Below are 23167 nucleotides of genomic sequence, written 5' to 3' on the forward strand. Positions count from 1 at the left end.
ACTTCATGCCATCTTTTCATTTCTATGTTTCTGCTCCCACCATGGGCATAAAGAAGGATCGCCATATGAAGCCTCTTGAACCACTATTTAGGGTATATACTGAAAGCCTGAACAGCCAAGGGCCATTGACTGCTCCTTTAAATGCTGCCTATTTACCCCATAATGCTGATTTGCCAGGAGCTGTCGACAGGCTTTTTAGTAACTAACCAATTTACTTCCTAAGTGGCACCATACCAATTTAATGGGGCCATACTACGGGCACGTTCAGCCGTCATCAGCATGACCTTTACTAGGCATCTTGTACCCAATCCCTTCCTACAATAGTGTTTTTATTATTTTCTACTACTATTACTATTGTTATTTACTATTAGGGTGAATACAAGTATTTATTCCGGAAGAGCTGGCAGGTCCTCTTTAAAGGTGGATGAAGTGCAATGCTTAGTATAATGAACACAATAATAATGCAAAAACATTTACCTGCAGATGTTTGCTTAAACTTTTCACTTTTTTTCTTTCTCCATTTCCAAGGCTTGAAAAGTCTTCCTAAAGTGGCAAATTTACTTCTTCGCCTGATGGGTGGAGTGTGGGTGCCAGGTACTAGGGACTCTGAGCGCATCGCAGCCAGTCTTTCCACTTCTTCAGCTGAAACATGGAAGATATGAAGGCATGTCAATTCTTGGGTAACATCCACCCCTATTATCAATTATTAAACTACTCATCAGCGTCAGTAATAGATAATCCTGAATATGGAGATTTATTCCACAATAAGAGAGAAAATATGAGTTATAATCTGGAACAATAGACATTAAGATGAAGGCAAATATGTGCCAGTCAGACACTGTCAACCTGGAAGACCAAAAACTAATTTCCTCAAGGGTTCTGCACCTCCCATATGCTATCATTCATAACACAACAAAGAAGGAAAGATGAAGTGTTGACAGATGGAGTACACAAAACAAAGGAACGCCTAGATACAATGATGGAAATGTATTTATGCAACTTAAAAATGTGATGTGTTAGCAAAAAGATAAGACGGTGGACAAGCAGCCAAATCCTTCTCCTTCATCTCACCATGTGTTCAGTCTGAAGAAAAATGTTAGATTTTATGGACAGCATGCAGACAAAGAGACACAATCCCATATATCTTATTAAGTGTTCTCCGACAACCTCATCCTTCCAGATGTCTCTTATTTTTGCACATGTATCACAATGAACGTTCCTCACAGTATTAGAGCAAAAGAGGCAGACAGGGGGCGATGCAAGTTAGTGTCATGGGGGCAGAGATTTATAAGTGGCACCAAATTTATCAAGATGGTGCAACTCTATACGCATGTTAGAAACAGCTGTTTTCTCTGCACTTCCACATGGTTGTTATACACCTATATATTCCATCAAACAAATATTCTGGCCAAATTAAGTGTACACATAAAGTTTTATGAAAAACAATTATACTGCAGTACTCTAAACAAAAACTGTTCAAAGCCTGTGCGAGTCCAAGCTCTGTAAAATCACATTACACATTACTACGGGTGCTAAGGAAAAGAGCAGCCAGGAGCGTGAACAAGGGTTCCTTTGTACAGGTATTCAGACACCAGTTTGTCAATTAGAAAAATAATTATTGTGCACTGTGTTGCACTATAATCATTTTAATATAACTTTACAGGTACACTTTAAGAAAAAACTGGTTTTCCAACATTATATTCATTTGAATAAGTAAATGCCTCCTTAAAACATTATTCAACAAGGACAGCCTCTGCAGGTCCCATTGGCTTTACTAAGAAGTGTGTGCCTCTTAGTAAATCCAGATAAGTAAGTGTGGGTACAGCTTTATTTATGACTTGTGTACGAGTACACCAGTCCTGATAAATGTGTCTCCATGGTTTTCTGTATTGGGCTCCATAACGTTAGTTACTGTCATAGTACACTTGAACATCACCTGGCATCTCAGCACCCCGGACATAATAAGGTTTTCTGGTTACAGGAAACATGAGTGAGGCTATAATGTAGATTATAATAACGCTTGACTGTACAAATATGGTCAAGTCTCTTGTTATCAGAATTGGTGGGTTCCTAGCTGTAAGAAACCCACTGATAAGACTTTTATGGTATATCAAATTGATATTTATGTCCTGCACCTTAAAGACAATGAGTACTCCATCTGACTGGAGGATAGGCCCCTCTGGCCATGGGTTTTCAAAGAAGAAGCACTCCAGCATTGTGTTGTCTACACTCTACACTGGATAGCTTTAGCTTAGGCAGTCCGAATACACTATCTTGGGTGAAGGGTGAGAGCGGCAATCACTGCATGAATGTAATGAGCACAATAAGTTCACAATAAGTTCTTAGTCCATCCCTGCATACAAATGTATAACCTTGATATTTATGGTAAACACTTTAGCAAAGCAAATAAAAGTATAGAGAAACATGGCGTTCTGATCACTGAACAGTCCGGGTATTTCAGGTGCTTGTTTTCTTCTATGACATCTTCAATGAACGTCAAGTCATCATAACTTCTTTATCGACTCTCACTTGCTAGATGCTAATCGGCACTTCTCAGCCACAAGAGCCATCCACTCCCATCATCCCTCATTCTACACCACTAGACAATCAGCAGAAAGGTTTAGTCAAGTATCCGAATAGCAGCTAATGTTCTGCGTAATTCACCTGTTATATGGTAATTATTTGTATGCTGTAAATAAATCTGCAGATATAAAACAAACAAAACCAAATATCTAGATCAAAAAGTAATAAGGTAAAAGGAGTACAGCCTTGATGGAAACAGACTCCCCTTTTGTTATTGTGAAGATCCCATTGGTCAAACAGTTGTATCCTTAGGATAACAAATTTAAAGGGTCTTATGCTAATATCTTGGTGCCAGATAAAACAGGGCACCATGGAGTCCATGCCAGAGCTCTTTTGTGGTCAGAGGACCTAGACAATATTAGGCAAGGGATTTAGGGGTGCTTTCACATGGGCCTTATGCTATGAACACAGCGCGGAAAGGCAGCCATCTTGTAATGTAGACAGTTGCTAGCAATGATCATTATTAGAGGCTGTCTATATTACGAGACGGCCGCCTTTCCTCACTATGTTCCTTAAGTCTGAACATAGCCTAAATGTGGAGATTTACAGAATTTCAGGGTTTTTTTAAGCAAACAAATGCCCTTTTTTTTGTTCAACTTTTGTCCATATTTTCTGGAGTTTTCATTGAGCCATTTATGGGACACATTACACACCAAAATATAGCCATATGCATGACACATTTTCATGGCCGTAATGTCAATACAATTAACATATTTAGTTCAATAGACTTCAATAGTGAAAAAAAATATTTATTGGGACTTAAAGCGAATGTTGCATCAGGTAAATTGCTTTTAGATTTTTACATCAATAGACTGACGCCCCCAGTGTGACGTTCTACCCTTTCCTATGTGACGCAGCTCCATTAGAAACCATTAGAGCTGCATCTCAGAAGGGAGGGGTTTTGTCACACTGGGTGTGGGCGGGCTGGGCTCTATGGCTTCAGGCCAGACTGGTGCCCGGGAATACACCAGCATCCCCGCAATGGCACCAGTCTGTTAATGTAAAAACCTTAAAGTGATGTACCTGACCTGATGGTACATCACTTTAAACATATGTTTTGGGCTATTTTATATGCCAAATAATGCCCTAAAACACATAATCAGAACACAGTCTTTAAGGTTATGTCTAAATGGTGTATGAGCACAAGCCCCTGCTCATTTCCATTACATCATATACACATTCAGAATTATTAGAGACGACAAACCTCATAAGTGACCACAAATTTACCACACGTTCTTCAGAGCTGAGACTGAACAGTCAGGAAATATTAAAGGGGTTATCTAGCAGCTAACTTAAAAAAACCATACTGTAACTGCTTTCTTCTAGAAATGTGCCACTCCTGTCCTAAGTTTATACATGGTACTGCAGCTCAGTTCGACTAAAGTGAAAGGGGCTGATTTGTAATAAAACACAACCTAAGGACAGTTGTGATGCTGTTTTTAGAAGAAAACAGCTATGGCATGATTTTCTAGTCCTGGCCAACCCCTTTAACCCATGTGTAGGATAAATCAGTGAAGGCAGAATGTTGTATATTCTTAAGCACTAACTGTGAAACCCCTGGAACAACATGGTAAAATGCACATGCCAGTCTTCAATAAAACCCCGCCCCATTCTCCCCAGATAATAATAATGTTTTATTTATATAGCGCCAGCTGATTCCGCAGCACTTTACAATTCTAGATAACAAAGCACTAGATATTACTGTAAATTTGTTCATGTCTACTTAACCCCTTAAGGACGGGGCCCATTTTCGTTTTTGCGTTTTCGGTTTTTCCTCCTTGTGTTTAAAAGGCCATAGCACTTGCATTTTTCCACCTAGAAACCCACATGAGCCCTTATTTTTTGCGTCACTAATTGTACTTTGCAATGACAGGCTGAATTTTTGCATTTGGTACACTACGAAACCAGAAAAAAATTCAAAGTGTGGTGAAATTGAAAAAAAAAACGCATTTCTTTTATTTGGGGGAACTGTGTTTTTACGCCATTCGCCCTGGGGTAAAACTGACTTGTTATGCATGTTCCACAAGTCGTTACGATTAAAACAATATATAACATGTATAACTTATATTGTATCTGATGGCCTATAAAAAATTCAAACCATTGTTAACAAATATACGTTCCTTAAAATTGCTCCATTCCCAGGCTTATAACGCTTTTATTCTTGGGTCTATGGGGCTGTGTGAGGTGTCATTTTTTGCGCCATGATGTGTTCTTTCTATCGGTACCTTTATTGCGCATAAACGACTTTTGATCGCTTTTTATTACATTTTTTCTGGATTTGATGCGACCAAAAATGCGCAATTTTGCACTTTGGGATTTTTTTGCGCTGACGCCGTTTACCGTGCGAGATCAGGAATGTGATTAATTAATAGTTCGGGCAATTATGCACACAGCGATACCAAACATGTTTATTTATTTATTTGTTTACTTTTATTTAAAACCTGGGAAAAGGGGGGTGATTCAGACTTTTATTAGGGGAGGGGGCTTTTTACTATAAACAACACTTTTTTTTTTTTTTTTTTTTACACATATACTAGAAGCCCCCCTGGGGGACTTCTAGTATATATACTTTGATCTCTCATTGAGATCTCTGCAGCATAGATATGCTGCAGAGATCAATGAGATAGGCACTCGTTTACTTCCGGCTGCTGCAGCCGGAAGTAGGGCTGGGCGATATGGCCAAAAAATAAAATCTCGATTTTTAAAAAATTTTGGACGATTCTCGATTTAAATCTCGATTTTTTTGTTTTTGCTAAATAAATAGGACATTTTTCTCCCTGCAGCATCAGATACGATTTTATTGACGTTTGAGACAACTATATTGTTTCCCAGTGTAACAGTGCTCCTCCTGTGCCCCCATGTAGTAGACAAACACATTGTGTGCCCCATATAAGTAGTTTTCCCAAATATGTGCCCTATGTACTCTGTGCCCCCATATAGTATAGGCGATCTTCTTTGTGCCTTCATCTAGGTAGGGAGTAGTAGTGAGGGTATAGTGGATAAGGGGTGTAATAGTACAGGTAAAGATGAGGAGTGTGGTAGTAGTACAGGTATAGATGATGGGTGTAGTAGTACTACTGAGGGGGTATGGGGTGGACTGGGGGTCACTGAGTGGGTATGGGGCAGGCTGGGGGTCACTGAGGGGTATGAGGCAGGCTGGGGGTCACTGAGGGGTATGAAGCAGGCTAAGGGTCACTGAGGGGTATGGGGCAGGCTGGGGGTCACTGAGGGGTATGAGGCAGGCTGGGGGTCACTGAGGGGTATGAGGCAGGCTGGGGGTCACTGAGGGGTATGGGGCAGGCTGGGGGTCACTGAGGGGTATGGGGCAGGCTAAGGGTCACTGAGGGGTATGGGGCAGGCTGGGGGTCACTGAGGGGTATGAGGCAGGCTGGGGGTCACTGAGGGGTATGGGGCAGGCTGGGGGTCACTGAGGGGTATGGGGCAGCTGAGGGGACACTGAGGGGTATGGGGCAGGCTGGGGGTCACTGAGGGGTATGAGGCAGGCTGGGGGTCACTGAGGGGTATGGGGCAGGCTGGGGGTCACTGAGGGGTATGAGGCAGGCTGGGGGTCACTGAGGGGTATGGGGCAGGCTGGGGGTCACTGAGGGGTATGGGGCAGGCTGGGGGTCACTGAGGGATATGAAGCCGGCTGGGGGTCACTCAGGGGTATGGGGCAGCTGAGGGGACACTGAGGGGGTATGGGGCAGCTGAGGGGGTATGGGGCAGCTGAGGGGACACTGAGGGGGTATGGGGCAGCTGAGGGGACACTGAGGGGGTATGGGGCAGCTGAGGGGACACTGAGGGGGTATGGGGCAGCTGAGGGGACACTGAGGGGGTATGGGGCAGCTGAGGGGGACTAGGCAGGCGTGGCAAAGTGTCAGGACGGCGCGGTGAGGTGCAGGGCCGGCAGTCAGGAGAGATGTGGTATCGGCGGCTCCAGCCTCTTCACAGAGCCGCGGCTGACCTCTCCCGCCCCTTACACGTTAGTGCCGCGCTGAGCTGCGTCCCGCTCTCTTCCTGTCACACGTGCAGGTCCCGTTCTGTGGAGGAGGCGGCAGGGATCGCAGCAGAAGGAGAGAACGTCGCTGCGGGTCCTGGAGCTGTACAGCGGGCAGCGACGTTCTCTCCTTCTGCTGCGATCCCTGCCGCCTCCTCCACAGAACAGGACCTGCACGTGTGACAGGAAGAGAGCGGGACGCAGCTCAGCGCGGCACTAACGTGTAAGGGGCGGGAGAGGTCAGCCGCGGCTCTGTGAAGAGGCTGGAGCCGCCGATACCACATCTCTCCTGACCGCCGGCCCTGCACCTCACCGCGCCGTCCTGCAACTCTCTCCGGACCCGACACTTTACCGCGCCGCCCGCAATGATTTTTTGTGAAAATCGAATTTACGATTTTCACAAAAAATCAAATCGATTCTAACTGTCTGGGCGATTAATCGAATTAATTCGATTAATCGCCCAGCCCTAGCCGGAAGTAAACGAGTGCCGAGCCGGGGACGGCGCCATCTTGGACGAGTCCCCGGCCGGCATCAGTAACGGAGATCGCCCCCACTAGACACCAGGGAACGGTTGCCTCCTGTAATCAGAGGCAGCTGTCAACTTTGACAGCTGCCTCCGATTAGCTAATTAGCGGGCACGGCGATCAGACCGTGCCCGCTAATAGCGGCGGTCCCGGGCTACACGGGGCACCCGGGACCGCGGCGCTTCAAAGCGGGGTCGCCGCGCGGCCCCGCTTTGAAGTGCTAATGCGGACATATGACGTACGGGTACGTCATATGTCCTTAAGAGGTTAATAAATCAGGCATGGGGGGAGGCCAGGCCTCCCCTCCTTACCATGCCCCCCGCCCACCCATCAGGCGAGCCATGGATTTTGCTGGCGTATTTCGCAGATAAGGGGTGAATCTGCCCCTCTTTCTTGGCGTACGCAAGGGGTGCTTGTTACTAAATGTGCCCCCATGTGCTTCACAAGTACTTGCCATAAAAAACAAGGTAATTCCTACCAGTAAGTGGCCACACAGCCTAGTCTAAACTACTTCTAAATGTATGATAGGAAACAGCAAAGGGCCCACAGTAAGGTGCACAGCTACAAAATCAAACTCCACAGGTTTTGTAGTCTGTTACCATGGTGATACATAGAACAACTCTAGTGATACAGCAGTAGAAGAATTTTAAAGGAAGGTGTCATCAGAAAAATGACCTATTGTTCAAATAAGGCTTTTGTGTTAAACATTGAACGACGGTTGACTTTAGGGAGATCAACCAAAACAACACAGAGACGCCATCACATTGTGCATTGTAAATCAATTAATATAAGTTACTGTATATCCTAAAACAATTTCATGAGAATTTTGAACAGAAACGGGGTGTTTTCAATGGTTACGTTACAGAGGGACCGTGCTTATAGGTGCTATTACATAAGGACTCGTATGCATGGCTAGTTACACTATGGAGCAACTGCATGTCATTGGAGAGGGGAGGGAGATGTCCGTGCTGTCCCTACATACAAAATAATTTTGGAGCCTGGAAGAACTATTTGCCATTTGGCTTAATGTTTTGCTACAAAGTCATCTGATGGCACCACGCACAATAACACCATATGTAAGCATTTCAATGACACAAGGTACATCTGTGGACTATTAAGGGATATTGTGTGCATTCCAGGTTACAAATGACAGTTCTAGCCCTGGCAATATATCCACTCCCTTAATAATCCTATTCAGGTACTGGGCTTAACTGAATTGTTTTATACTGAAGTCTGTCAGAATAGAATGATATAATATAACACATGGTTATTTGTTCTAAATCATGTTTTATTATCTTCAGATGACAATAGATTATTAGATGTAATTATATATATAACTAGACATCACATATTTTCATATAAAGAATTGCTATGTATGATGTGCAAATATAGGTCATGTTGGTTCGATATACATAAAACATTTACTTCATAGTTTACTCACATCTAGTCAATAACTGCCCCTATACTATCATATACAAGGAAAGGTAACCACAGTTTGGGATAGCAATGTCCACAAGACTTCCTACAACCGGAAACACCAGCTCCTTTGCATTGTGGTTTGTAATTAGAGATGAGCGAACCTGCCGAGGTTCGGGTTCGTATGAACCTGAACTCTCGGCATCTGATTCCCGCTGTCTGCAGCCTCCATGAAGAGGGTGGATACAGCCGGAGGACCGCTTGGAAAACTGGGATACAGCCTATGGCTATGGCTGTATCCCAGTTTTCCAGGCGGTCCTCCGGCTGTATCCACCCTCTTTACCGAGGTTGCAGACAGCGGGAATCATACGCCGAGAGTTCAGGTTCATATGAACCCGAACCTCGGCAGGTTCGCTCATCTCTATTTGTAATTCTGCGTTTACACAGAACGATTATCGTGCGAATTTGCACGATAACGATCGAATTCGAATGATAATTGTACGTGTAAACGCAGCGAACGATCAGACGACAAGCGAGAAATCGTTTATTTTGATTTTTGAACATGTTCTCAAATGTTCGTTGGTCGTTCGCAAAAAATTCGCAGATCGTTCCATGTAAACAGTCGTTCACCAATTTAACCTATGTGCGAGATAGACTTAAGCGATCGAAAAACGATTGCAAAACGATTTTTCTGTACGATATATCGTTCCGTCTAAACGCTGATCGTTACTTCGAAATCGTTAATCGTACGATCGGGCCAATTATCGCTACGTGTAAACCCAGCATAACTGCATCCCATCAGTTTCTAATAGAAAGGAATGAAAGAATTTTATTGCATTATTGGAAACTGCACTGCCACCTGGTTGTGGGGTTTCACCATTATAGTTTTCATCTATTTCAATGTTCAAATCCATTAGAAAACATTGAATATTATGGCAAGACACTTTTTTTTTCATAATGAATAATACAGATTTTTCATCATGTGCCTGAGGTTAATCTTACAACAACCTCTAAATGAATCTCAGTAAAATATTAAAAACTCAAGTCCGTCTTTACAACTAATTGCAGTGCATTTAGCCTATGCTGCATCAGTCACATGGATAGGCACTGAATATAACAGAGTGCATGGTATTTCCATCATGGTGTCTGGCATTTTACCAGACAAAAAGACATGGGGAACCAAAGAGTCTAGTGTGTGCAACTATTCTAATGTATATTTTGTTCCAATATCTTGTGACTGATTTATTAAAATGTAGCACTGCCATAGTGAATGTATCTAAGTAAAAAGTCATAAAGATGCAAAAATTTACCTGGTACTGACCAGACATAAGCCTGCACCTGTTGCAAATGATAAATTGGCGCAAATAATAAATTGGGCACTAATCCTAGATTATGCGAACTTTTGGGTGAATGCTTAAAACAAGTAGATTAAAAAAAAAGTTAGGCCGGTCTCTGAAAAGATCATCCGGGCAGTACCGGCCGGATGATCCTTCACGCCGCAAAGTTCTGATGCGGGCGCATCTGAGCGCGCCCGCATCAGAACTCCTCACAGCACACTATGGAAGCTTGCGGCCGCAGCTGCTCGCTCCATAGTGTTCACTGAATGGCGGCCTCAGAAAACGGACATGTCGGTTCTTTGCGGCGCCGCGAGGGATCCCGGACGGAGGGTATACTATGTGTATACGCTCTGGCCGGGATCCATAGAAAGGAAGGCAACGTATGATCTCGTTTAAAGTACAGCTGTTGTTGCCGATTTCAACAACGGCCCTACTTTTACGAAAACATACGTTGTGTGAACATAGCCTAAAAAATATTCACCTGTCGAATACTGGTTCACAAATAGAACTTAGATGAAAAATGGGGGAAAATCCAATTATTTACCTAAAAATAGGCGATAAATCTTCCCAATGATGTACTATTCTGTCTGACTTTTTGGACCGAATCTGCAGTGGTGGTTCATTTTATGTTCTAGATATATTGCAGCACTAAATTGTAATAGGTAAGGCTAGGTTCACACTGCATCAGAGCCCCCCCATGCAGTTGCCATTGGGCAACTAGCAAAAAGAGAAAGACTGCTGCACCGACTGACACCAACCAAGTTCAACATTGACTTTAACAGGGTCTGTCCGGGTTTTCCACTCATATCCATTATATTATTAGATTTTGTGGGGTAATTTTAAACCGATTCTGAGAGGGAGGCTCCAGACGCATTGTGAATCTAGAATGAACAGTGCCTTTAGTAGGTTTTCAGATTGTACTGTCAGTGGATGAAGTAGTTCCACTAAATTACAATCTCTATAGAAGCTTACTCATGTCTGCTTAAATGACTGGATCCTTACAGGAAATGAGATGAATGTGATGACTCAGCATTCTCTTAGGCCGGTTTACACACTGCACCTGAGGTCAACACGGTATTCACACTGACAGCAGCAAAAAACTGGGACTGTTAATGTTTACTGGGTAGTGTGGCTAAATAGCAGTTCACTGTGTAATAAAGGCCCTATTCCACCAACAGATCTGACAACAGATTATCTGCCAAAGATTTGAAGCCAAACCCAGGAACAGACTATAAACAGAGAACAGGTCATAAAGGAAAGACTGGATTTCTCCTCTTTTCAAATCCATTCCTGGGTTTGGCTTCAAATCTTTGGCAGAAAATCTGTCGTCAGATCTGTTGGTGGAATAGGGCCTTAAGGCTGCGCTCACACTTTATGTTTATTACCTCTTAATAATCGCTGTTATGTCTTTTTACGGTGGTCATTAAAGGGTATTCTCTTTTCAGCTTGTTATCCCCTTTCCATAGGTGAATACCCATTTAAAGAGGATCTGTAAAAACTCCTGGCTCCAGGGCCGCCTGTATTGGCAAATGAAGTAACAAGTCTGGAACATCTTTTCTTATAGCTGTGATATATGGTTCCTCTATTGTTCTTACTAGAAATCTATACCTGAATAACCCATAACTGGGTGTTACCCAACACAGCCTGGCACTATCAGCTCTGACGGATAATGTCAGACAGACGCCCCAATTGGTAAAACCCAGTTGGTTATTTAGTCATAGACTTCTAGTAACAATAACAGAGGAAAGGCACATCCCCCACCTATAAGAAAAGATGTTCCAGAATTGTTATTTCATAGCTATTGCCTGTAATGGAGGGATTGTGGGAGCCAGGCTCTTATTGTAAGAGTGGAAAAATCATCATTCCTGGTACACTAAACCCCTTATATGTCATGGTCAAATCATAAACAAGGCATGTAGGAAATGTGTGTGTACAACCCATTATCTTCCTGGTGACATAATCACTGGTGCTGGTGACTTCCCATGGCATCCAGGTGCATTGTGAAGGCCCCCAGGCCTGCAATGGGTGTCTGAGTCCCTTGTGGGACTAATACAAAGTTAAGAAACAAAATGTAATAGATAAAAATTTCCACCTCAAACTTTTTCTACATAAAACATAAAAAATAACTGATTAAAATACACATATTAGGTATTGGCACATCCGTAACAAATTGAACAATAAAATTTTATTATTTATCCTGCATTGTATGTGTTTAGAAGGCTTAAAGAGGTTTTCCAGGCAAAACCTACCTGTCCCCTATCCAAAGGATAGGGCACAAGTGTTGTTGCTTTCATCCCCCCCTTCCCTGGCCATAGTGAAAAAAGGCCTCCCACCCAGAGCACCCCTTTAAATAAATTCAGACCGCAGACAAGACCTCTAACCTAATTAAAACCTAGTAGACTCCAGACCAGACTACATACTGTACCTTCCCACCTTGTTCCTACAGTAGTACTTGTCACAGCTGCACTAGGTCCTAACCCCATGCACACTTATTATCCTGGCGTACCCGTCTGCATCCTGGTAAGGCTTAGTGCTGCTTCACTGATGCTATGAGTAAATCTGATGGATTCTGATAGTCTACACTACAGAATATAGACAGCAGAGTCAAGTGATCACCAAAGTAATAATCTAAAGATTGATAAATTTGTTACCCATCCTGATCAATGGTCAATACAAGTTTCTGACGTAGTGCAATAAATAATAATAAATGCTCCTAAAGATTTATTGATTGTATCCGATTGTTCTGGAAGCATAAATGCAATTATTTTTATGGCTGTGGTGCATCAATGATCATATGAAACAAACAACTGTTCTCTCTATGGCCAGAGAACACTCTCTACACTCTGAAAAAGAAGGGTTACAGGTCTTCAAGGAAGACTGTATAGGTGTAAAATGGTATAAAATATATAGCTTTATTTACTATATAAATCGTCGTCTATAATAAATATGTGATAAACTAATACATCATAGAAAAATTGAGAAAGCAGTTTATATGTTGCAAATAGACAGAAAAACTTCAAGAAAAAGGCATAAAATCATAAAAGGATAGAATAAATGGTTATATAGCACTAGCTTCCATCTGAAGTGTGCTCTGAGGAAGAACTATCCGAGATTCAACCCCTCTTCCAGTGGACTTACCGCCAAAAATACCCACGAGATTCTCGCTGCGAGCCCGGCAGGTCCTGGCAGTTCCCATACACTACATACTTGCTGCGGTCTAAACGACCGCAGCGAGTATGTAATTATACCGCCCTTAACCCCTTCTGCTCCCGCCCGGCTCCCCCGCTGTAAGCATACATTACCTGTCCTTGCTGCACGGGTCCGGCGTCCTGCTCTCCCGCTCGGCCAATCAGTGGCTGCGGCTGGGCAACACACTAATTGGCCGGGCGGGAGAGCAGGACGCCGGACCCGTGCAGCAAGGACAGGTAATGTATGCTTACAGCGGGGGAGCCGGGCGGGAGCAGAAGGGGTTAAGGGCGGTATAATTACATACTCGCTGCGGTCGTTTAGACCGCAGCAAGTATGTAGTGTATGGGAACTGCCAGGACCTGCCGGGCTCGCAGCGAGAATCTCGCTGCGAGCCCGTTCGTGTGAATATACCCTTACGGCTAAATCAAATACTCATAATTTTTATATATTTTTACAATTTTTATATTTTCCAATACCTCGTGAGGCTGATCACCCCGAGGTTTATTGACTCTATAACCATTTATCCTATCCTTTTATGATTTTATGCCTTTTCCTTGAAGTTTTTTCTGTCTATTTGCAACATATAAACTGCTTTCTCAATTTTTCTATGATGTATTTGTTTATCACATATTTATTATAGACAACAATTTATATAGTAAATAAAGCTATATGTTTTATACCATTTTACACCTATACAGTCTTCCTCGAGGACCTGTCACCCTTCTTTTTCAATAGTCACTTTCCCCTCCTAGGGTATAGGAGAATTACCGGTTCACCTCGTTAGACTTTCTATCAGTTGATCTCACACATAACCTTTCCTATTTCGCTATACTCTCTACACTCTGCCAGGTAACTATACAACTCGAGTATACACCAACTACTCACTGACACAAAGCTGCAGCATGATTGGAAACACTTTACACCTCTCTCATGGGACAGTTTCCTATCAGCTGCTACATTATTCCTATACTGGGGGCCAATGTGATTCCACCAGTCTAATAATTGTAGATTCCGGCATGAAGGGGGTGGTCCTGCCCATCGCCCAGCTCGCTGCTCTGGAGTGACCCTTTCTATGAGGCTGTGTACAAGTTGTCACCACCTACAGGGCTCACAATGTGTGAGAGGACTGTTCTCACTATGCCTCCAATTTCATAAGGATGCTTTTTTTCTTTTGGAATCTTATTAAAGTGTATTTCTTGTTTCATTACAAGATGAAAGGTCTAACTCCCAGCAATTCCGTAGTCCATTACCAAAGCGGACAGTATAAGAAATTGCCAGAATTCCCATAGACTTGTATTGCAGGCGTATTGCAATGCAAGTCTATGGGACTTGGGGCAATTTGTTTACCGCTCGCTTTAGCAACAGACTACAGAGCTGCTGGGAGTTTGAACCCCAGTGAAAGAAGAGGTACCCTTTAAGAATGCACAAATGCTTGGGCTCAGTCACACATTATGTATGAAGGGATCAGCTGATTGAGTGTTCACATATCTAGCTGAAAGGGGTATTTCCAAGTCCAAGAGTTATTCCTTCTCTGCAGGATAGGGATAACAAGCTGACTGGTGGAAGTTAGATAATTCATAAGCCCCTTAGAAATTGAATGCTGGCCATGCAAGCTACATTACATTCATTTAGTGGACAGTTTTTCTCTGTTGTCCGGACTGATGGGGGTCCCAGCAGTCAGATTCTCACAGATTAGCTATTTATTCCCTATCCTGTGGAGTTTGTAATGCCCCTTTAAGGGAAAATCTCTCTGGTGCTGGGACTACATGAATTATATAATGTTAGCGGATTCTGAGTGCCGCCATACAGCCTCCTGTCAGTGGCAGAACCAGCATCCTGGGAAAAAACAAAATGGCAGCTCACCAGTGACAAGTACAAGATGCAAAACGTGATCAGCATGGTTAAAATGATAGTATACATAATAAATTCAGGAAATCTATAATTCTGGTATTAAAAACAGCAAAGACATCATCTGACAGTAAAGTCCACTTTAAGCATTGCCATACTTAGTACTTTAGACCCTTGTAAGTTACGTGCTATTGTGTAACATAACATATCTTGAAAGGACAGCCCCCAACAAGGGAGGTAAGAGGGTATCTCTGCAGCTGATGAAAGCTATAGGATAGAGGTATAGGATATAGATATAGCTTATAGAATACAAGATATAGGTATAAGCTATAGGTATAGGACACAGGTATAGGCTGTAGAATATAGGATGTGCTTATAGCGTACAGATACATGGTATAGGCTATAGGTAGAATACACACTATATACCTGCGGATAATCTGCAGAAGCGTCACTTTCTTTCCAGCATGCTGTTTTAGTTGCAGTATCTATACCGTACTATTAACCCCTCCAGGTAGGTACGCCTCGTATTGTGCATCCAGCACCTGTGATCCTCTAACACCTGTCAATCACTTGGTAGATCTGTGACCCTCTCTGCCAGATCTGTACGGGAGGGCGGTCAGTAATAGGATCTGTATACAGATCAGTGGGTCCACAGCATGGGGCCAGGTGACACGGTCGTCCACTGGGGGGTTACCAGCTAGAAGCAGATCCTACACACCTCATCTATCCTACAGAGAGGACGGTGTTACTGTGTAGCCGCCTATTCCCAGCAATGCAGGAAGCCAATCCATCATCCACCTCCAGGTATCTGAGCTGCCAGGTAGTGTGATAGCGGAGCGCTCCACACCAAGCACACCTCCTGTGACCTTCAGGACTCACCCCTGGGGCCATCCCTCCCCACACTGCAACCAATAGCCTGCTACACAGTGTTTATGGAGCTGTAGGACAGGATCATCATGGATCATTGGAATACACTAGCTTCTATCCTGAGCATCAATGACAATTATTTTATTGTACAGCCGTTAGTGTATCTCAGCTATCCTTCTCTCATATGTAACCCCCATCTTCTCTCCTTCCACAGCCCAGCACTCCCTTGTCTTCTCAGCTGTCACATTCCCATGTTCCATAGGTGAAGGCTCAGGCTGCAGTACTCGCTCCCACCAGCAGGGGGCGGGGATGTAGAGGTGACAGCACTCCATGACTTGGGGCCCTGCAGTCAGCCAGCTGGCACCGTTATAACGGGGTACATGTCACCCCCAAACCATAGAAGTGAACGGGATAGTAATGTGAGAGAGCGCAGAGTGCCGCAGCGCGCCATACACACAGCGCCCCCTCCCCAGAGCGGCTGATCGGACGGTCCCATCACTCCGTAGAGCGGCGGGGCTCCCCGGCAGTGTCCCGGCACCTGTGCCCCGTCGCCCCCCGGCACTCACCTTCCTCCCCGCGGCTGCAGTTGCTGCAGATGTGCTTGATCTCCTTGCCGATGTGACAGTGGATGACAAAGGACACGTTGTTGTTGTTGGAGGAGGAGGAGGAGGGCTCCTTGAGCGGCTTCATCCTCACCAGATAGAAGGCTTTCTTCCGCTGCTTGTCGCCCCCGCCGGTGCCAGGCGGCACGGAGCCCTCCCTGCAGCCGAAGGCGGGCAGCGAGAACATGCCGGGATGCCTGCTGCCGCCGCCGCTGTAGTGTGAGAGAGCCGCCATCCCCTGCACTCAGCAGTCAGCTCACACACACTTCCTCAGGAGGAGGGGAGAGCTGACCGCCCCCCGCCCGGGCACAGCTCACAGCCCTCTACCTGTCCTGCCAGCAGCCCATGCCACACTGCCAGCTGCCAGGCCACTCACACTACCACTACAGGGGACGCTTAAAGGGGAGTCGCCAATCCAGCTGACTCTTCACACTGGCATCTTCTCCTGCCCTATTCTCTCACAGGAAAACACTGAGAACATTGCTGTTACCTCCCACAGTAGATCTATTAGGATGTGACAGACATGGAGGGCATGAGGGAAAGTCACACAAGTTCAGTCTGTCAACTCCTCAGTTTGCAAGATGTTCTGCAGCCATGGGAAATAAAGATGAGCGAACCGGGTTCGGGTTCGAGTCCATCCAAACCCCGATCGTTCGGCATTTAGCGGGGACTGCTGAACTTGGATAAAGCTCTAAGGTTGTCTGGAAAACATGGATACAGCCAATGACTATATCCATGTTTCCCACATAGCCTTAGGGCGTTATCCAAGTTCAGCAGCCACCGCTAATCAAATGCCGAAAGTTCGGGTTCAGATGGACTCGAGCATGCTCCAGGTTCGCTCATCTATAATAGTACATTACATATAGATGGCGATATATGGCACAGCCACCCTCATCCACACTGCTGGACTTTGTGGTCCTCATGAGTGGACTGTATAGGCCACAACAGCCCATAGGCCACCCAGCCATAAATGCCACAGTCCCAATCACGGACGGCACATTACGGCGTGTCACAGTCACACGATTGGCTGAGCACAGTTATGCTCAGCCAATCGCGGCTGAGCAGCTCATGACGCGGCAGAGGGTGGCCGGCATGAGGGGAGGTCGGAGCGGTTCGGCCGCCCGCCCGAAGATGACATCATTGTCTCAAGATGGTGGATGGGGGTCGACACAAATCAGGTGAGTATAGAGCACTACATTTCCTGGGGTGGCGTGGGTGGAAACACGGGGAAGGGGGCCATTCACTAACATAACATACATTAGTTGTAGTTGCCTTACAAAGTTGTATAACTTTGTAATGTGTGTTATTTAGTGAATAATTGCTTACCGCCGCACTACCCCTTTAACTTCATTATAGTAGTCCGCACATTCCGCTTACACTGCAGGTGAAGAGCAATGATTTAGATGCTAGTATAGAAGGTCAGATCAGCCCACAGACGGGAGGTTTTATGTTCATCTGCTAAATTGCTGGATCGTCGGCCCATGTAAAGGCCCTATTACACAAAACGATTATCGGTCATTACGGAATAAAAGGCAATAGAAGGCAATGACCAGCCAACATGAATAATGTGGTGGTAATAGTGGCGGCAGTGAGCGGGGAACAAGGAGCAAACGAGCGCTGAAAGCTCTGATTATTATAATCAGAGTGCAGGATCTCATACAAACAGTCACTATATGTGGCATAACTTTTCTTCTCCTTCTCTTTTAGTGCAGTATTTTCCTGCATATAAGACTACCGTTTTAACCCAGGAAAATCTTCTCAAAAGTCAAGGGTCGTCTTATACACCAGGTGTTGTCTTATAGGGCGGGTGCTGAAAAACTTTGGAACTGGACTGGAAAATCTGTGGTTGCCGCATACGGTGGGAGAAACTAAAAAAAAATACTGCATCCCTGCTGTTTGTGTCAACTGTATGAAGGGCAGAGGAAGCTGCAGGCGTCCGGGGTATGGAAAAAAGAGATACGGTAGCCTGGCGCTGTGCCCAGAAAAAAACACCTCTTCCACCCGTCTGGCCGCCCTTGTATCCTAACGTATTACTGTACCTCCTCTTCCTCTAAGTTTTAGCTGTTGTCTGATGTTTTTTTATTAATTTTTATTTGTTGTGCGTTGGAAGTGGGGTAGTCTTATATGGCGAGTATATCCCAAACGCTATAACTGGAAAAGTTGGGGGTCATCTTATATGCCGGAAAATACGGTAATTCCTATTGTGGCTACTAAATATGTTCTGTCCTTTTACACCTGTATGAGACCCTATTAATAACTGTGAAAGTAGCCTTACAATAACCAGTGCTGACTGCTTGCTGTCATGATAAGGACACCCTCTAAGGGTGGTATTACACGAAGCGATTATCGTTCGAATAATCGTTCAATCGGTCGTATTTGAACGATTATCTTTAAGTGTAATAGTAGACAACGATTAAACGACGAACGATTGGTCGCTGGTCGTTTAATAGGTTTTGAATCTATTTTTATCGTTTGTCTTTTACACATCGTTCGCACATCGTTCGTTTGAATAAGATGTCGTTAGCCGTTCCCTGTTCATTCGCAAATTGAAAGGGGAGTGTTCTTGAATTTTGTTGCTCCAATATAACCGATAATCTTTCCGTGTAGTAAAACGAACGATTATTAGGCAACCGCTATTGCGATCGTTGGAGATCGTTTATCGTTAATCGTTAATTGAAAAAAATCGCTTCGTGTAATACCACCCTAAGCTTGGGGCTTAGTATTCTTCAAGGGGGGAATGAAAAGATAGGAACCATAACTGATAGTTTCCAATGTTCTCACTAAATTCCTAAAATAAATCCCATCGTCCTTATGAATTCCATTGTGCATACATGACACATTTTAATATTTTAGGTCAGTTTAAATTTCTGCACATGGAAAAGTGCTTTTGATTTTCTCCTGAAATATACAGTATACTGTATGTAGATTAAAGGTGCTATGTCCTATACATACTTCATGGTCTAAGGAGATTTGGGGTCAAAGGAGGAAAGAATATACTTGTTAAATTGATTTCATTTTTAACCAACATGAACACATGCTACAACCACTAACATTGGCTCCTGTACTCAATGTTACAGACGCTTATTTCACGGGAAGTCAGCCAATCTGTTAGTATGTGGGAGAAAACGGAGCATACCCAGTCTAAACCCACACAAACATGGTGAAAACATACAGAAACCATGTGAAAGGTAGTCATGAACAATCTGCAGCATCTAAGGGTCTTTTCATAAGGGCAGAGCTTGTTTAATGAGCCTTTTACATAGCTCAGTGAATGATCGCTTGACCCTTTGTGCGACCCTATACCTACATTATTGTAGGCAGCAAACCCCCTTTGCACAGGGAGATGTATAGCCCATTGACAATAATTTTGAGAGCCATATAATCCAAGCAAACAACCAACAAATCAGTACTTGCTCATGCTGTACATCGGCCATTCACTGGGGATTTTACTCCATTACCACCTCATAAAGAGGACACTATTGCTTCTTACTTTGCATTAGATTGTATTGTGAAGAAATTGTGCTTATGGTTCCTATATTATACGCCAAATGGTGAAATGCAGTTACCAAAGAAATTAGGGTATTTATGGCTTTATGGTGCCGTTATGGCCCTGTGGTGCCGTTATGGCCCTGTGGTGCATCTATGGCCCTATGGTGCCGTTATGGCCCTGTGGTACAGTTATGGCCCTGTGGTGCAGTTATGGGCCTATGGTGCCGTTATGGCCCTGTGGTACAGTTATGGCCCTGTGGTGCAGTTATGGGCCTATGGTGCCGTTGTGGCCCTGTGGTGCAGTTATGGCCCTTTGGTGCAGTTATGGTCCTATGGTGCCATTGTGGCCCTGTGGTGCAGTTATGGCCCTATGGTGCCGTTATGGCCCTGTGGTGCAGTTATGGCCCTGTGGTGCCGTTGTGGCCCTGTGGTGCAGTTATGGCCCTGTGGTGCCGTTATGGCCATGTGGTGCAGTTATGGCCCTGTGGTGCCGTTATGGCCCTGTGGTGCTCCCTTTTTTGCAGATTAAAGTAGTCAGGTTAATATCAGTATTCTGAATACAGACATGTACTTCATATAACCTGTATTAATTTCTAGTTTGTCCATAGAAAATGTTTGCTGTCCATGATTTTTTTTTCTAGTGATAAATTACCTCAAAAAATGACAAATTTAGGTTGGTGATCCGCCTGACACTGATTTAAAAACAATAGGGCCTATGCACCCCCAGATTTACTAAAATATACACAAGAGAGCTAGCATATGTTGTAGCTGAAACGCACACTTGCTCAGTACCAAGTGCACAGGTCACATGCAGGTCTATACCTCTTAATGAATGACCAGAATACTAAGGCAACAGGATTTTACTAAGGCCCAGCGTGTGAGCTATTCGTTGTGGTTTCCCCCAACAGGTGGGGTTTCCTGAGATCAGCATGTCATACACTGCACCTAATCCACAGTGCATTGGACTACAATGAGCCATCTTTTGGTTGTCTGTGCATTAGAAAAGCAACTGTTTAGCAGGCGTAAGATGTGGTAGTCCCCTTACTGCTAAGTCCAGCCCACTTTGTGGAAAGCCGTAATGTGACTTGCACAAAAGTTTTTAAGTTTTATACACCAGAAAAGTGACATGAGTGGGTTGGTAAACTGCAATTTGTTGTGCTCTGAACTTGACTGTGATGGGACTGTGATGGGATGTCTCTTTAAAGGATATGACAAACACTGCAATGATTAACTTCTCATTGGCTTCCAAGACTCAAGAGTAGATGAAGATAATGGATAAGAGAAAAATCTGCTGTATTTTAGTAGCTCTTCTGTTTGACTGGTAGGAGGTTTCCCATGCAGGAAAATCCACCCCTCCATGACATCTATATAATCTAACAGGGCATATTGAAAGAGGTTTCCACAACTAACAAACCACATTGACGGGCAATGTAACAAAGACCGAGACTGTTACAGAGACTGTTACTATTATTTAATGTTTAGTCCTAAAACAGATAAATAAAATCACTAAGAAAAAAAATAACATATAGTTAGGGATTCGCCTCACGTGGCTTGCAGGTGAAGTAAATCTGTTCTTCTCCTTCCCAGAGTCCTGAAATACTACCTCAAGGAAAGATAAACATATCGAGCCATGGGGTTATTGTTATGGCATCTCAGCAATGTTACAGATTAGCTCCCGGAATGTGAAAGTAAACAGAATGGGACTGGAGCAGGCAAATGCTTGGCACATGACATCACAACACTTCCATACACTGACTGTGAAGGCGGATACAACATGTCTTGTCCAGACGGATGTTGGAGGATTACAAGGAAATGGCTGAGGCTTTTAGGCATGTTTTCTTATATGCAAAACACTTTTTACTAATACAACAGAAATGGGATTTAATATCCACTGATTATAACAATAAACATTCAATCCATATATCAAAAGATCTGAACGTCTTAACCTATTCTTTTCTTCCTTTTCAGGTAATTTAGGAACCGCAGCCAATAACTTTCCACTTCTGGCAGTAAAAAGAAAATCTGATTTTCAGACGGATTTATTTTGTCACCTAATAGCTCCATGTGCTGTAACCTCCTCTGACAGCCAACAATTCATTTATATTGAGAACAATTTCCTTTCCTCAGTTTAAAGGGGCTGTCTCAGATTAGAACAATAGTGTTTTTTGGCTACCACCTGCATCACTCTTGTCTTAGCGTTTCCCAACTAAGATTCGTATGGTTCCTATGAGACCCGCTCCACACTTCTGAGGCTATCCCTTTAACTAAACAAAAAAAATTAAAGATCATCTCTGTTAGAGAGCATTAAAGGGAACCTGTCACATTAAAAATGCAGTCCAATCTGCAAGCAGTATAGCTATAGAAAAGGAGTTGTTGAGCAGATACATATATAGCTCTGTGGGAAAGGTTCTAGTATACATTTGTAATTTATGTAAATCTCTGCTCATTCTGGACAAGTAGTCATGTAAACAGCCTTTTCTCATATACAGCTGTCAATCACTGGGTAGGACCGCCCACATGACTATTTAGCCCAGAATGAACAGAGGTTATCCTGGAACTTATCCCACAAAACTATATATATAATCAGTCTGCTCAGCAACTCCTGCTCCATAGATAGCTTTACATTTTAAATGTGAGGGGTTCCCTTTAAAAGTAGGGAACGTAGTGAATACAAACACCACAATAATGCTATCATACTTTAGGCAATAGCTTCTCTACATGATTGAAACATGGCTTGAGCAGTAAGCACAATAAAATATACTGTATTACACTCTGACTAGAAGCTGTGTGTAATATTCAATGTGTAAAAGACTATATTACCCCTACATAAAACTATCACATAGTTTATGTCATTTAGATAGAGAACTCTATAATAACTCAGCATAACATACAGGAATATTTGTCGTTATACTACACCTTATTTCATGGCAGGCTAAGGTTATGGTCACACTCAGGATTTTGGTCTTTTTTTCCTGCAAAAACAATGGCTGTTTCTTGCACTTATCTTTTGCTAAAAGATGGCAGTCTTTTTTTTCAAATAACGTCCAAAAATATGGGTGCAATACATACAATATGAATATTACCAGCTATTTTTCTAATTCAATTGAGAACATAGCCGGCGGAAGCAGATTGCCAGCCTTTTCCCTTGGGTGCCTTGTCTAGTCTGGCCTTTCCTTTTCGACCTGTCTGACAGAGGTGACCCCAGCAGGAGCATTGACTCAACAAGGCTCTTCCTCTGTGTCAAGGTGATTGCCCCATGTGATGGCTTCACACCATAACAACTACTGCAGATATGGAGCTAATAATACCAATATT

The 23167-nt window shown here is 43.7% G+C and overlaps 1 protein-coding gene across 5 annotated transcripts in view; it reads right to left on the reverse strand.

Annotated features, from left to right (window-relative positions):
• PHACTR1 (phosphatase and actin regulator 1) overlaps window positions 1-23167 on the reverse strand; it is a 215222-nt gene that overhangs the window by 78508 nt on the left and 113547 nt on the right. For 2 of the 5 annotated variants that reach the window (XM_069958002.1, XM_069958004.1), the window contains exon 2: window positions 478-642. In XM_069958002.1, the coding sequence (XP_069814103.1) occupies window positions 478-616 (139 nt within the window). In that variant the 5' untranslated portion in view covers window positions 617-642. Of the gene's footprint in view, window positions 1-477; window positions 643-15320; window positions 15681-16327; window positions 16805-23167 lie in introns of those variants that run through there. The other 3 variants (XM_069958001.1, XM_069958000.1, XM_069958003.1) reach the window with 3 other exon arrangements.

The sequence above is a fragment of the Dendropsophus ebraccatus genome, chromosome 2 (assembly GCF_027789765.1).
Source record: "Dendropsophus ebraccatus isolate aDenEbr1 chromosome 2, aDenEbr1.pat, whole genome shotgun sequence".
NCBI classification, from domain to species: Eukaryota; Metazoa; Chordata; class Amphibia; order Anura; family Hylidae; genus Dendropsophus; species Dendropsophus ebraccatus.